This window comes from Salvelinus sp. IW2-2015, linkage group LG18 (assembly GCF_002910315.2).
Source record: "Salvelinus sp. IW2-2015 linkage group LG18, ASM291031v2, whole genome shotgun sequence".
Classification (NCBI taxonomy): domain Eukaryota; kingdom Metazoa; phylum Chordata; class Actinopteri; order Salmoniformes; family Salmonidae; genus Salvelinus; species Salvelinus sp. IW2-2015.
The window spans coordinates 56,106,314-56,119,829 of NC_036858.1; the positions used below are offsets into that span (position 1 = coordinate 56,106,314).

The window sequence follows — 13,516 nt, forward strand, 5'->3', positions numbered from 1 at the left end:
TTAGTGTGGAGTGGTATGGCTTCAACCTTGGACATAAGTGGGGACAAGGCTAGCATCAATTGTTTGCAGGTAAGAGTCTTTCATTTTTTGTGTGTTGATATTATCTATTTTCTATATTTAGTCCTTTTACACAGAACAACTTGATTATAAGCGTGAACCCAACAACCCCAGCACATGTCTTTGTCCACTAGGAGCTCTGATGGCACACACACACACCATGGGAGGTGTCAAGTCTGAGATTGACAGGAGGATTTTGTGTATTTCAAAGGTGCCAGACAGGCTTGGAGGAAATCTGAGTGAGGTTATTATGGCTGGCAGGTCGTCCAGACTCCACAGTTACACCCTGTGTGTCCCAAATGGCACCCTCTTCCCTTTATAGGACATGGTGCATAGGGCTCTGGTCAAAGGTAGTGCACTAAACCAGGAATAGGGTGCTATTTGGGACACCGTTCCAAACAGGCCTGGGGGTACCGCCTGCTGGGGTGGTGGAGTGGAGAGAATAGAGGGGAGAGTGTTCTATCATCTTGCCAAACATCTCCTATCCATTACTGCTGTGACAAGCAATAAAGGAGGATAGGAGCGAGTGTGTATTGGACACATATTTGTACACACACACACACAATTCCATACACACACAAACACACACACACACACACACTATTTTTTACCTTTGATATTGATGACTGCGTTGTTGAGGAAGAGCTTGCACGTTTCACTGTGCTCTTTACACCTGGAGGTATCCTGTGCACGTGACAAATACACGTTGATTTGATTTGACCACAGGAGGTTGGTGGCGCCTTAATTGGGGAGGACGGGCTCCTGGTAATGACTGGAGTGGAATCAGTGGAATGGTATCAAATACATTAAACACATGGTTTCCAGGTGTTTGATGCCATTCCATTTACTCCGTTCCATCCATTATTATGAGCTGTCCTCCCCTCAGCAGCCTCCACTGAATTTGACATACACACACATTCTCTACTCCTCTGTCGGTGCACTGTGAGGTAAATGTTCGTGTTGTGTTTGTGCCCCATCTTTTTGTGTGCTCTATCCATCAGTCTGACAAGCATTGTTATGGACTAGGTTAGGTAGTTCAGTTCTAAGGGGCACAGTTAGTGTAGTGTCTATCACGTCCACACTCCATCACCAGGGGGCAGCACCAGCCGAGTCAGGGGGCAGCACCAGCCGGGGCAGGTGCTGTGCTTTTCCAGGAAGTCTTGTTAAGTGTTGATTGTGCACAGGTGTTGGCAATCAGGGATTGGCAATCGGTGAGAGAAAGGTGGAAAGGAACCTCTCGGCCTGCAAATGTAATTTTTTGTGTTGCGTCTTTAGTTTTAGGCATGCCTTTAGTAGTTTCCCTTTTGTATATATTTATTTTTCAAAAACTGAACACACAATAATCTGTTTGGGCTGGCCGACCAAGGGGAGTACACTGACTTCTCACGTAAATGCACACGTTAAATCAGGTTACAGACCATTTAGCTAGAGCTAGGACTGCCTAGACTTGTAACAATATCAGTAGGTTAGCTCAAGGGTTTCGTAACAGCATATACATAATGAAAAACTATCTGTCCTTAATGTACTCTAAAACCAGCACAGCCAGAGGAGGACTGGCCACACCCCTCGGAACTTGGTTCTTCTTCAGGTTTCTTCCTAGGTTCCTGCCTTCTAGGAATTTTTTCCTAGCCACTGTGCTTCTGCTTTGCTTGCTGTTTGGGGGTTTTAGGCTGGGTATCTGTAAAGCACTTCGTGCCAACTGCGGATGTAAAAAGGGCATTTCTAAAATTATTAATATTTTTTTGGTAGGTGTGCCGGAGCCCCCGTCTGCAGTGGGTCTGTGTGTAACCAGTAGCTCCTCTCTCACAGTTACCTTCCAGGAACCCCACTGTCTCAATTCTGCTGTGGTCACCAAGTACAGAGGTACACACACACACACACACACACAGACTTGTGGAAACACACACAGACGCACGCGTACACACATGTGTACACATATGAAAGGAACTGCAATTTAGAAAGGAAACTAAATGGGTAGGAACAAATAAATGATTGTTGCTTTTCATTGTTACTTTCTCCCTCTGTATTTTCTCTCATGCTCTCTTTCTTCTCTCTCCCCCTCTCTGTCTCGCTTCTCTCTCCCTCCTCTCTCTCTCTGCCTCCCCTTTCCTATTCTCCTTCCCTCTGCAATTTATTTCAAACCCCTGTGCCCCCTCTGTCTGTTGTCTCACTAACCTGCTTCCCTCTAGCCCTGTGGGATGACAGTAAATCTATTAACTATTGCCATGACTGATATTGACTTATTCCCCTCCTCCCTACCCGTCCCTCCCACCATCCCTCTCTCCCTCCAAGCTACAATTACGTGGGGTGACAGTGAAACTATTAAATATCCCTATACCATCCTCCACTCTAATCCCCTCTGTCCCTCCTAGCTATTCCCCTCACCTCTCTTCTTCCTCCTCTCTCTCTCCCACCCTTACCTACCTTCATCCGTTCTAGCTCAAGGCCAGAGAGCCCTAGAGAGCCCTAGCAGAGCCAGATCAGTGTATTGAACTGTAAAGGCTAAAGGGCTGGTCATTTGGGACTAATAGGCTTATGTTGCAGATGGAGCATGAAGGTTACAACAGGCTTTGTAATGATCTATAGTTAATCTCTGCTCATCAGGGCTTTCCCTAGAGGTGTAGAAGTCTTTACAAGCCTTTTAGGGGTTCTGTGGAAGTAGAAGCAAAGGAGAGAGAAATGAGAGAGATTGAGCAGAAAGAGGAAAAAAGAGAGGGAGAGAGTGAGTACATTTCCTCAGTGAAAACGATGTACTGAGCAAATGGCAAAAAACACATTTATTTCCACAGTGCCGTGGGGTGAGACAGTGATGCAGCTTAAGCCCCACCCTCTTCAACATACATATCAACAAATTGGGGAGGGCACTAGAACAGTGTGCAGCACCCGGCCTCACCCTACTAGAATCTAACGTCAGATGTGTACTGTTTGCTGATGATCTGGTGCTTCTGTCCCCAACCAAGGATGGCCTACAACATCACTTAGATCTTCTGCACAGATTCTGTCAGACCTGGGCCCTGACAGTAAATATTAGTAAGACAAAAACAATGGTGTTCCAAAAAAGGTCCAGTTGCCAGGACCACAAATATAAATTCCATCTATCCTAGAATACACAAAAAACGATACATACCTCGGCCTAAACATGAGCGCCACAAGTAACTTCCACAAAGCTGTGAACGATCTGAGAGACAAGGCAAGAAGGACCTTCTATGCCATCAAAAGGAACATAACATTCGACATACCAATCAGGATCTAGCTAAAAATACTTGAATCAGCTATAGAACCCATTGCCCTTTATGGTTGTGAGGTCTGGTGTCAGCTCACCAACCAAGAATTCACAAAATGGGACAAACACTAAATTGAGTTTGCATGCAGAATTCTGCAAAAATATCCTCCATGTACAACGTAAAACACCAAATAATGCATGCAGAGCAGAATTAGGCCAATAGCCTCTAATTAAAATCCAGAAAAGAGCCATTCAATTTTACAACCACCTAAAAGGAAGAAATTCCCAAACCTTCCATAACAAAGCCATCACCTACAGAGAGATGAACCTGGAGAAGTCCCCAAGCAAACTGGTCCCCAGGACAGCAACACAATTAGACCCAACCACTCATGAGAAAACAAAAAGATAATTACTTGACACATTGGAAATAATTAACAAACAGAGCAAACTAGAATGCTATTTGGCCCTAAACAGAGAGTACACAGTGGCAGAATACCTGACCACTGTGAATGACCCAAACTTAAGGAAAGCTTTGACCTTGTACAGACTCAGTGAGCATAGCCTTGCTATTGAGAAAGAAAAGGGCAACCAGTGAAGAACAAACATCATTGTAAATACAACCCATATTTATGTTTATTTATTTTCCCTTTTGTACTTTTAACTATTTGCAAATAATATGACATTTGAAATGTTGTAATGTGTAATGTTTACTGTTAATTTGTATTGTTTATTTCACTTTATTATCTACTTCACTTGCTTTGGAAATGTTAATATATGTTTCCCATGCCAATAAAGCCCTTGAATTGAATTGAGCAGAGAGAGCAGAGAGAGCAGAGAGAGGGAAACCACACACCTCAAGGCATTAGCAGCCCAATGAGAAGGTTAATAGTGTAATACACAGCACCAGGGTACCTATTGATATCTATTATGGAGAGGACACACACATACCCAGTCTGTGTTGTTATTGTCTGTGTGTATTTGTAATGCTGACTTTGTGTGCGTGTGCGTATGTATGTGTCATTACAGTGGAGTGGAGCTGTCTAAAGGATTTCTCATTGCTGGCCGGAGACATGGTGTTGGAAAACCTACAGACACTCAAGTGTACCATCAACGGCCTTACCATGGTAAATAGTACTGAAGTATATGCAGCAGACGGGGAGGAAGGGGGAGAGAGAGGGAGCACAGAGAGAGAAAAAATCAAATCACATTTTTTGTCACATGCGCCGAATACAACAGGTGTACAGTGAAATGCTTACTTACAAGCCCTTAACCAGCAGTTTTAAGAAAAATAAGTGTTAAGTAAAAAATAGATAAATAAAAGTAACAAATAATTAAAGAGTAGCAGTAAAATAACAATATTGAGGCTATATATAGGGGGTACCGATACAGAGTTAATGTGCGGGAGCACCGGTTAGTCGAGGTAATTGAGGTAATATGTACATGTAGGTAGAGTTAAAGTGACTATGCATAGATAATAAACAGAGTAGCAGCAGCGTAAAAGAGGGGTGCGGAGGACAATGCAAATAGTCTAGGTAGCCATTTGATTAGCTGTTCGGGAGTCTTATGGCTTGGGGGTAGAAGCTGTTAAAGGACTTACTCACATCAGCTACGGAGAGCGTGATCACACAGTCGTTCAGAACAGCTGATGCTCTCATGCCGGTGTAGTATGATTCAATCTTAGTCCTGTATTGACGCTTTGCCTGTTTAATTGTTCGTCGGAGGGCATAGGGCCATTTCTTATAAGCTTCCGGGTTAGAGTCCCGCTCCTTGAAAGCGGCAGCTCTACCCTTTAGCTCAGTGCGGATGTTGCCCGTAATCCATGGCTTCTGGTTGGGGTATATACGTACAGTCACTGTGGGGACGACGTCATCGATGCACTTATTAATGAAGCCTGTGACTGATGTGGTGTACTCCTCAATGCCATCAGAAGAATCCAGGAACATATTCCAGTCTGTGCTAGCGAAACAGTCCTGTAGCTTAGCATCTGCTTCATCTGACCTCTTTTTTTATTGACCAAGTCACTGGTGCTTCCTGCTTTAGTTTTTGCTTGTAAGCTGGAATCAGGAGGATAGAATTATGGTCATATTTGCCAAATGGAGGGCGAGGGAGAACTTTTTACACTTCTCTGTGTGTGGAGTAAAGGTGGTCTAGAGTTGTTTTCCCTCTTGTTGCACATTTAAAATGCTGGTAGAAATTAGGTCAAACTGATTTAAGTTTCCCCGCATTAAATTCCCCGACCACTAGGAGCGCTGCCTCTGGATGATCGTTTTCCTGTTTGCTTATGGCCGTATACAGCTCATTGAGTGTGGTCCTTGTTCCAGTATCGGTTTGTGGTGGTAAATAGACAGCTACGAAAAATATAGATGAAAACTCTCTTGGTAAATAGTGTGGTCTACAGCTTATCATGACATACTCTACCTCAGGCGAGCAAAACCTTGCCTGAGACTTCCTTAGATTTCTTGCACCAGTTGTTGTTTACAAATATTCATAGACCGCCACCCCTTGTCTTATCGGATGCAGCTGTTCTATCCTGCCGAAAAAGCGTAAATCCCACCAACGGTATGTTATTCATGTTGTTGTTCAGCCATGACTCGGTGACACATAAGATATTACAGTTTTTAATGTCCTGTTGGTAGGATATACGTGCTCGTAGTTTGTCTATTTTATTATCCAATGAGAGAGATAAGGTGAAAGAAGGAGCTCACACAGAAAGGGGATGAGAGAGAGAGAGAAGGAGCTCACACAGAGAGAAAGGGGATGAGAGAGAGAAGGAGCTCACACAGAGAGAAAGGGGATGAGAGAGAGAAGGAGCACAACGACAGATGAGTAATTGAGGGGGCCAGTATAGGAGGAGGGTAATGCTGGAGGGAGGAAGTGAAGGAGTGTGGGAATGACACAGTAATGGAGTGAGGGGCTGAATGAGGGAATACTATAATGGTGACTTCTAGGATGCTTCCCAAATGGCACCCTATTCCCTATAACGTGCACTAGTTTTGATTAGGGCTCTGGTCAAAAGTAGTGCACTATGTAAGTTTATAGGGTGCCATTTGTGACATCCTAGAAGTCACCATTATAGCGTGTTGCCCTCATTCAACCACAATACTGTGATATTACTGTGCTCTGCTCAACTTTCAGCTGTTTTAACCATCTTCCTCTGGCTAGTACATACTGTGTGTACGTTTTACTTAATGTGAAAATGTATTTTACACAGTATTTTACATAATGTGTGTGTGTGTGTTTTCCAGGGGAGGCTGTACTATGTTCAGGTGTCAGCCTACAACATGAGAGGTTGGGGTCCACCTCAACAATCTCTACCCCCCTCTGCTGCACCTTCCAGTGAGTCCATTACTTTATTAGGTTTAAATCAAACCTTTATTGAATGTACCTTCATACAAAATCGTAGAATCGGTTGATATTTTCCTTCAAAAATAGTTTTGTTTTCGGGAAATAAGACACTTATAAGATGTCCAGTAAAGTTGTGTTCTCGAAGCCTGCTATGGCAGTTATAATTAACTCCGTCATTCAGTTGGATTGAAACCCAAACTTGCTTTATTCCCTGCTACTTTGAAAATGTAGGCTCTGTCCCAAATGGCACCCTATTCCCGATACACAGATGTCGCAGGAGGAAAATAATCCTGCAGCAGGAGGATTTGAATATCTAAAGAAATATTTAGAATGGCCATCGGGGCAGCTGGAAGCGGTGTCTGTATACAACGCAGTACCATAGCTACAGTGTACCTTATGTTACCTACGTGCCGGCTACGACGCATCTCGTGTGAATTCTTATGTTGATTATAATAAATCATTTATTATTCACATAGTATACCAAACAATATTGAGTTGCTGCCTCCTCCCTTCAGAACAGCCTCAATCCGTCGGGGCATGGACACTACAAGGTGTCAAATTCGTTCCACAGGGATGCTGGCCCATGTTCAAATCAAATTGTATTGGTCACATACACATATTTAGCAGATGATATTGCGGTGTAGCGAAATGCTTGTGTTCCTAGCTCCAACAGTGCAGTAGTATCTAACAATACACAACAATACACACAAATCTAAATGTAAAATAATGGAATTAAGAAATATATAAATATTGGATCAAGCAACGTCAGAGTGGCATTGACAAAAATACAGTAGAATAGGAATTACAGTGTGTGTTGTGTGTGTGTGTGTGTGTGTGTGTGTGTATATAATATATATATATATTATATATGTACACTGTATTCTATTCTACTGTATTTTTGTCAATGCCACTCTGACGTTGCTTGATCCAATATTTATATATTTCTTAATTCCATTCTTTATGGAATTAATTTATAATATATATATTTATAATATATATATTTGAGATGAGTAAAGCAGTATATGAACATTATTAAAGTGGCCAGTGATTCCAAGTCTATTTACTTAAGGTCCAAGAAGCTTTCTCTGCCCTCAACCTTGTTCTGAACACTTCCAAAACAAGGTTATGTGGTTTGGTAAGAAGAAATACCCCTCTCCCCACCGTGTGATTACTACCTCTGAGGGTTTAGAGCTTGAGGTAGATCACCTCATACAAGTACTTGGGAGTGATGGCTAGGAGGGTGCACTGGCCTTCTCTCAGCACATATCAAAGCTGCAGCCTTAAAGTTAAATCTAGACTTGGTTTCCTCTATCGTAATCGTCTCTCTTTCACCACCAGCTGCGCACAAGCTACACCCGTATTCAGTAACAATCCGAGCCATCGCTTAACGCTGATGCTAGATTACGGAAGAAGTAAATTATAAGATGCGGAGGTAAAGGTACTCGCTCACATCAGCGATGTTCCTTTACCATTCTGCCATCAGATTTGCCACCAATGCCGTCATAGGACAACATCACTGCACTCTATACTCCTGTAAACTTGGTAATCTCTTGCTCCAAATAGCCGACCAATCAGCCTGTTACCAACCCTTAGTAATCTTCTGGGAAAAAACTTGTGTTGACCAGATACAGTGCTGTTTCACAGTAAACAAATTGACAACAGACTTTCAGCATGCTTATAGGGAAGGACACTCAACAAGCACAGCACTTACACAAATGACTGATGATTGGCTGAGAGAAATTGATGATAAAATTATTGGGTGCTGTCTTGTTAGACTTCAGTGCAGCTTTTGACATTATCGATCATAGTCTGCTGCTGGAAAAACGTATGTGTTATGGCTTTACACACCCTGCTACAATGTGAATAAAGAGTTACTTGTCTAACAGAACACAGAGGGTGTTCTTTAATGGAAGCCTCATATAGAATCCAGTTAGAATCAGGAATTCCCCAGGGTAGCCGTTTAGGCCCCTTGCTTTTTTCTATTTTTACTAACGACATGCCACTGACTTTGAGTAAAGCCAGAGTGTCTATGTATGCGGATCACTCAACACTATACACGTCAGCTACTACAGCAACTGAAATAACTGCAACACTCAAAGGGAGCTGCAGTTAGTTTCAGAGTTAACCGTAAATATTTCTAAAACTGAAAGCATTGTTTTTGGAACAAAACACTCACTAAACCCTAAACCTCAACTAAATCTTGTAATAAATAATGATGAAATTGAGGACGTTGAGATGACTAAACTGCTTGGAGTAACCCGAGATTGTAAACTGTCATGGTCATAACATATTGATGCAGTTGCAGCTAAGATGAGAAGTCTGTCTATAATAAAGTGATGCTCTCTCTGCCTTCTTAACAACACTATCAACAAGGCAGGTCCTACAGGCCCTAGTTGTCGCACCTTGACTACTGTTCAGTCGTGTGGTCAGGTGCCACTAAAAAGGACTTAGGAAAATTGCAATTGGCTCAGAACAGGGCAGCACGGCTGGCCCTTGGATGTACACAGAGAGCTAATATGAATAATATGCATGTCAATCTCTCCTGGCTGAAAGGAGAGATTGACTTCATCGCTACTTTTATTTATGAGCGGTATTGACATGTTGAATGCACCGAGCTGTCTGTCTAAACTACTGGCACACAGCTTGGACACCCATGCATACCCCACAAGACATGCCACACAGTCCCCAAGTCCAGAACAGGCTATGGGAGGCACACAGTACTACATAGAGCCATGACGACATGGAACTCTATAAAAAAATACTTTATGGAACAGCAGGGATTGTGAAGCATCACAAACACACACACACGATAACATAAACATTTCTTGTTAACAAACTATAGTTTTGGCAAGTCGGTTAGGACATCTACTTTGTGCATGACACAAGTAATTTTTCCAACAATTGTTTACAGACAGGTTATTTCACTTATAATTCACTGTATCACAATTCCAGTGGGTCAGAAGTTTACAAACACTAAGTTGACTGTGCCTTTAAACAGCTTGGAAAATTCCAGAAAATGATGTCATGGCTTTAGAAGCTTCTGATAGGCTAATTGACATAATTTGAGTCAATTGGAGGTGTACCTCTGGATGTATTTCAAGGCCTACCTTCAAACTCAGTGCCTCTTTCCTTGACAACATGGGCAAATCTAAAGAAATCAACCAAGAAATTATTTTAGACCATCACAAGTCTGGTTCATCCTTGGGAGCAATTTCCAAACACCTGAAGGTACCATGTTCATCTGTACAAACAATAGTACTCAAGTATAAACACCATGGAACCACACAGCCGTCATACCGCGTTCTGACGCGTTCTGTCTCCTAGAGATGAATGTACTTTGGTGCGAAAAGTGCAAAGGACAAAAGTACAAAAGTATCTATATCCACAGAAAAACTAGTCCTATATCGACATAACCTTGAAAGGCCGCTCAGCAAGGAAGAAGCCACTGCTCCAAAACCGACATTAAAAAACCAGACTACTGTTTGCAACTGCACATGGGGAAAAGATTGTGCTTTTTGGAGAAATGTCCTCTAGTCTGATGAAACAAAAATAGAACCGTTTGGCCACATTGACCATCGTAATGTTTGGAGGAGAAAGGGGTGTCTTGCAAGCCGATAAACACCATCCCAACTGTGAAGCACTGAAGGAGGGACTGCAGCACTTCACAAAATAGATGGCATCATGAGGGAGGAAAATTATGTGGATATATTGAAGCAAAATCTCAAGACATCTGTCAGGAAGTTAATGCTTGGTCGCAAATGGGTCTTCCAAATGGACAATAACCCCAAGCATACTTCCAAAGTTGTGGCAAAATGAATTAAGTACTACAAAGTCAAAGCCCTGACCTCAATCCTGTAGAACATTTGTGGGCAGAACTGAAAAAGTGTGTGCGAGCAAGGAGGCCTACAAACCTGACTCAGTTACACCAGCTCTGTCAGGAGGAATGGGCCAAAATTCACCCAGCTTATTGTGGGAAGCTTGTGGAAGGCTACCCAAAACGTTTGACCCAAGTTAAACAATTTAAAGGCAATGCTACCAAATACTCATTGAGTGTATGTAAACTTCTGACCCACTGGGAATGTGATGTAAGAAATAAAAGCTGAGATAAATAATTCTCTGTACTATTATTCTGACATTTCACATTATGAAAAAACAGTGGTAATCAAAACTGACCTAAGACAGGGAATTTTTACTACGATTAAATGTCAGGAATTGTGAGAAACTGAGTTTAAATGTATTTGGCTAAGGTGTATGCAAACTTCTGACTTCAACTGTATGTGGTACTGGTGGAGTAGGGGCCTGAGGGCACACAGTTTGTTGTGAAATCTGTGAATGTATTGTAATGTTTTTAAAATTGTATAAACTGCCTTCTGCTGGACCCCTGGAAGAGTAGCTGCTGCTTTGGCTAATGGGGATCCATAATAAATACAAATACAAGTCTCTGTTTACCTGTCGCAAGACCCACTGGTTGATGCTTATTTATAAAAACCCTCTCACACCTTACTCCCCCCTATCTGAGATATTTACTGTAGCCCTCATCATCCACATACAACACCCGTTGTGCCAGTCACATTCTGTTAAAGGTCCCCAAAGAACACACATCCCTGGGTATCTTGTCTTTTCAGTTCGCTGCTGCTAGCGACTGGAACAAACTATAACAAACACTCAAACTGGACAATCTTCATTCAAAGACTCAATCATGGACACTCTTACTGACAGTTGTAGCTGCTTTGTGTGATGTCCACCTTCTTGTCCTTTGTGCTGTTGTCTGTGCCTAATAATGTTTATATCATGTTTTGTGCTGCTACCATGTTGTTGTCATGTGTTGCTGCCTTGCTATGTTGTTGCCTTAGGTCTCTCTTTATGTAGTGTTGTGTTGTCTCTCTTGTTGTTTTGTGTGTTTTGTCCTATATTTTTATTTTAAAATAGATATTTTTAATCACAGCCCCCGTCCCCACAGGAGGCCTTTGGCCTTTTTGTAGGCCATCATTGTAAATACGAATGTATTCTTAACTGACTTGCCTGATTAAATAAAGGTTAAATAAATACAAATACAAATGTATATAGGGCAGCAGCCTCTAAGGTGCAGGGTTGCATAATGGGTCGAAGCCGGCTAGTGATGGCTATTTAACAGTCTGATGGCCTTGAGATAGAAGTTGTTTTTCAGTCTCTCGGTCACAGCTTTGATGCACTTGTACTGACCACGCCTTCTGGATGATAGCTGGGTGAACAGGCCCTGGCTCGGGTGGTTGATGTCCTTGGTGATATTTTTGGCCTTCCTGTGACATCGAGTGCTGTAGGTGTCCTGGAGGGCAGTTAGTTTGCCCCCGGTGATGCGTCCACCACCCTCTGGAGAACCCTGCAGTTGCGGGCGGTTGCTGTACCAGGTTGTGATACAGCCTGACAGGATGCTCTCAATTGTGCATCTGTAAAAAAGGGTTTTAGGGGGGACAGCTAAATTTCTTAAGCCTCCTGAGGTTGAAGAGGCGCTATTACGCCTTCTTCACCACACTGTCTGTGTGGGTGGACTATTTCAAATTGTCAGTGATGTGTACGCCGAGGGACTTGAAGCACTTCCACGTTCTCCACTGCGGTCCTGTCGATGTGGATAGGGGRGTGCTCCCTCTGCTGTTTCCTGAAGTCCACGATCAGCTCCTTTGTTTTGTTGACATTGAGTGAGAGGTTATTTTCCTGGCACCACTCTCCCAGGGCCCTCTCCTCCTCCCTGTATGCTGTCTCATCATTGTTGTCGTCTGCAAACTTGATGATTGAGTTGAAGGCGTGCGTGGCCACGGAGTCATAGGTGAAAAGGGAGTACAGGGGGGCTGAGCACGCACCCTTGTGGCGCCCCTGTGTTGAGGATCAGCGAAGTGGAGGTGTCGTTTCCTACCTTCATCACCTGGGGGCGGCCCATTGGGATGTCCAGGACCCAGTGGCACAGGGCGGGGTTCAGACCCAGGGCCCTAACCTTAATGATGAGCTTGTACGGTACTATGGTGTGGAATGCTGAGCTATAGTCAATTTACAGAATTCTTACATCCTCTTGTCCAGATGGGATAGGGCAGCGTGCAGTGCGATGGCGATTGCATCGTCTGTGGATCTATTGGGGTGGTAAGCAAATTTAAATGGGTCTAGGGTGACAGGTGATATGATCCTTGACTAGTCTCTCAAAGCACTTCATGATGACAGAAGTGAGTGCTACGGGGCAATAGTAATTTAGTTCAGTTACCTTTGCTTTCTTGGGTACAGGAACAATGGTGGACATTTGAAGCAAGTGGGGACAGCAGACTGGGATAGGGAGAGATTGAACATGTCCATAAACACTCCAGCCAGCTGATCTGGCATGCTCTGAGAAAGCAGCTAGGGATGCCGTCTGGACCGGGAGACTTGCGAGGGTTAATACACTTAAATGTCTTACTCAAGTCGGCCATGGAGAAGGAGAGCCCCCAGTCCTTGGTAGCGGGCCACTTCGGTGGCATTGTGTTATGATCAAAGCTGGTGGAGAAGGTGTTTAACTTGTCCGGAAGCAAGACGTCGGTGTCCGTGACGTGGCTGGTTTTCCCTTTGTGGTCCGTGATTGTCTGTCAACCCTACCACATACGTCTCGTGTCTGAGCCGTTGAATTGCGACTCCACTTTGTCTCTGTACTAACGTTTTGCCTGTTTGATTGCCTTATGGAGGGAATAAATACACTGTTTGTATTCGGCCATATTCCCAGTCACCTTGCCATGGTTAAATGCGATGGTTCGTGCTTTCAGTTTGCTGCCACCTATCCACGGTTTCTGGTTTGCGTAGGTTTTAATAGTCACAATGGGTACAACATCTCCTATACACTTCCTGATGAGCTTAGTCACCATATCCATTTATTCAATGTTATTCTCAGAGGCTACC

General features: G+C 43.3%; 1 protein-coding gene across 1 annotated transcript in view; it reads left to right on the forward strand.

Annotated features, from left to right (window-relative positions):
- The window catches only part of ankfn1a (ankyrin repeat and fibronectin type III domain containing 1a), a 233,311-nt gene that overhangs the window by 144,906 nt on the left and 74,889 nt on the right, over positions 1–13,516 (forward strand). The window contains exons 11-13 of the mRNA XM_024009062.2: positions 1,807–1,920; positions 4,307–4,404; positions 6,526–6,616. Coding sequence (XP_023864830.1) covers positions 1,807–1,920; positions 4,307–4,404; positions 6,526–6,616 — 303 coding nt within the window. The remainder of the gene's footprint in view (positions 1–1,806; positions 1,921–4,306; positions 4,405–6,525; positions 6,617–13,516) is intronic.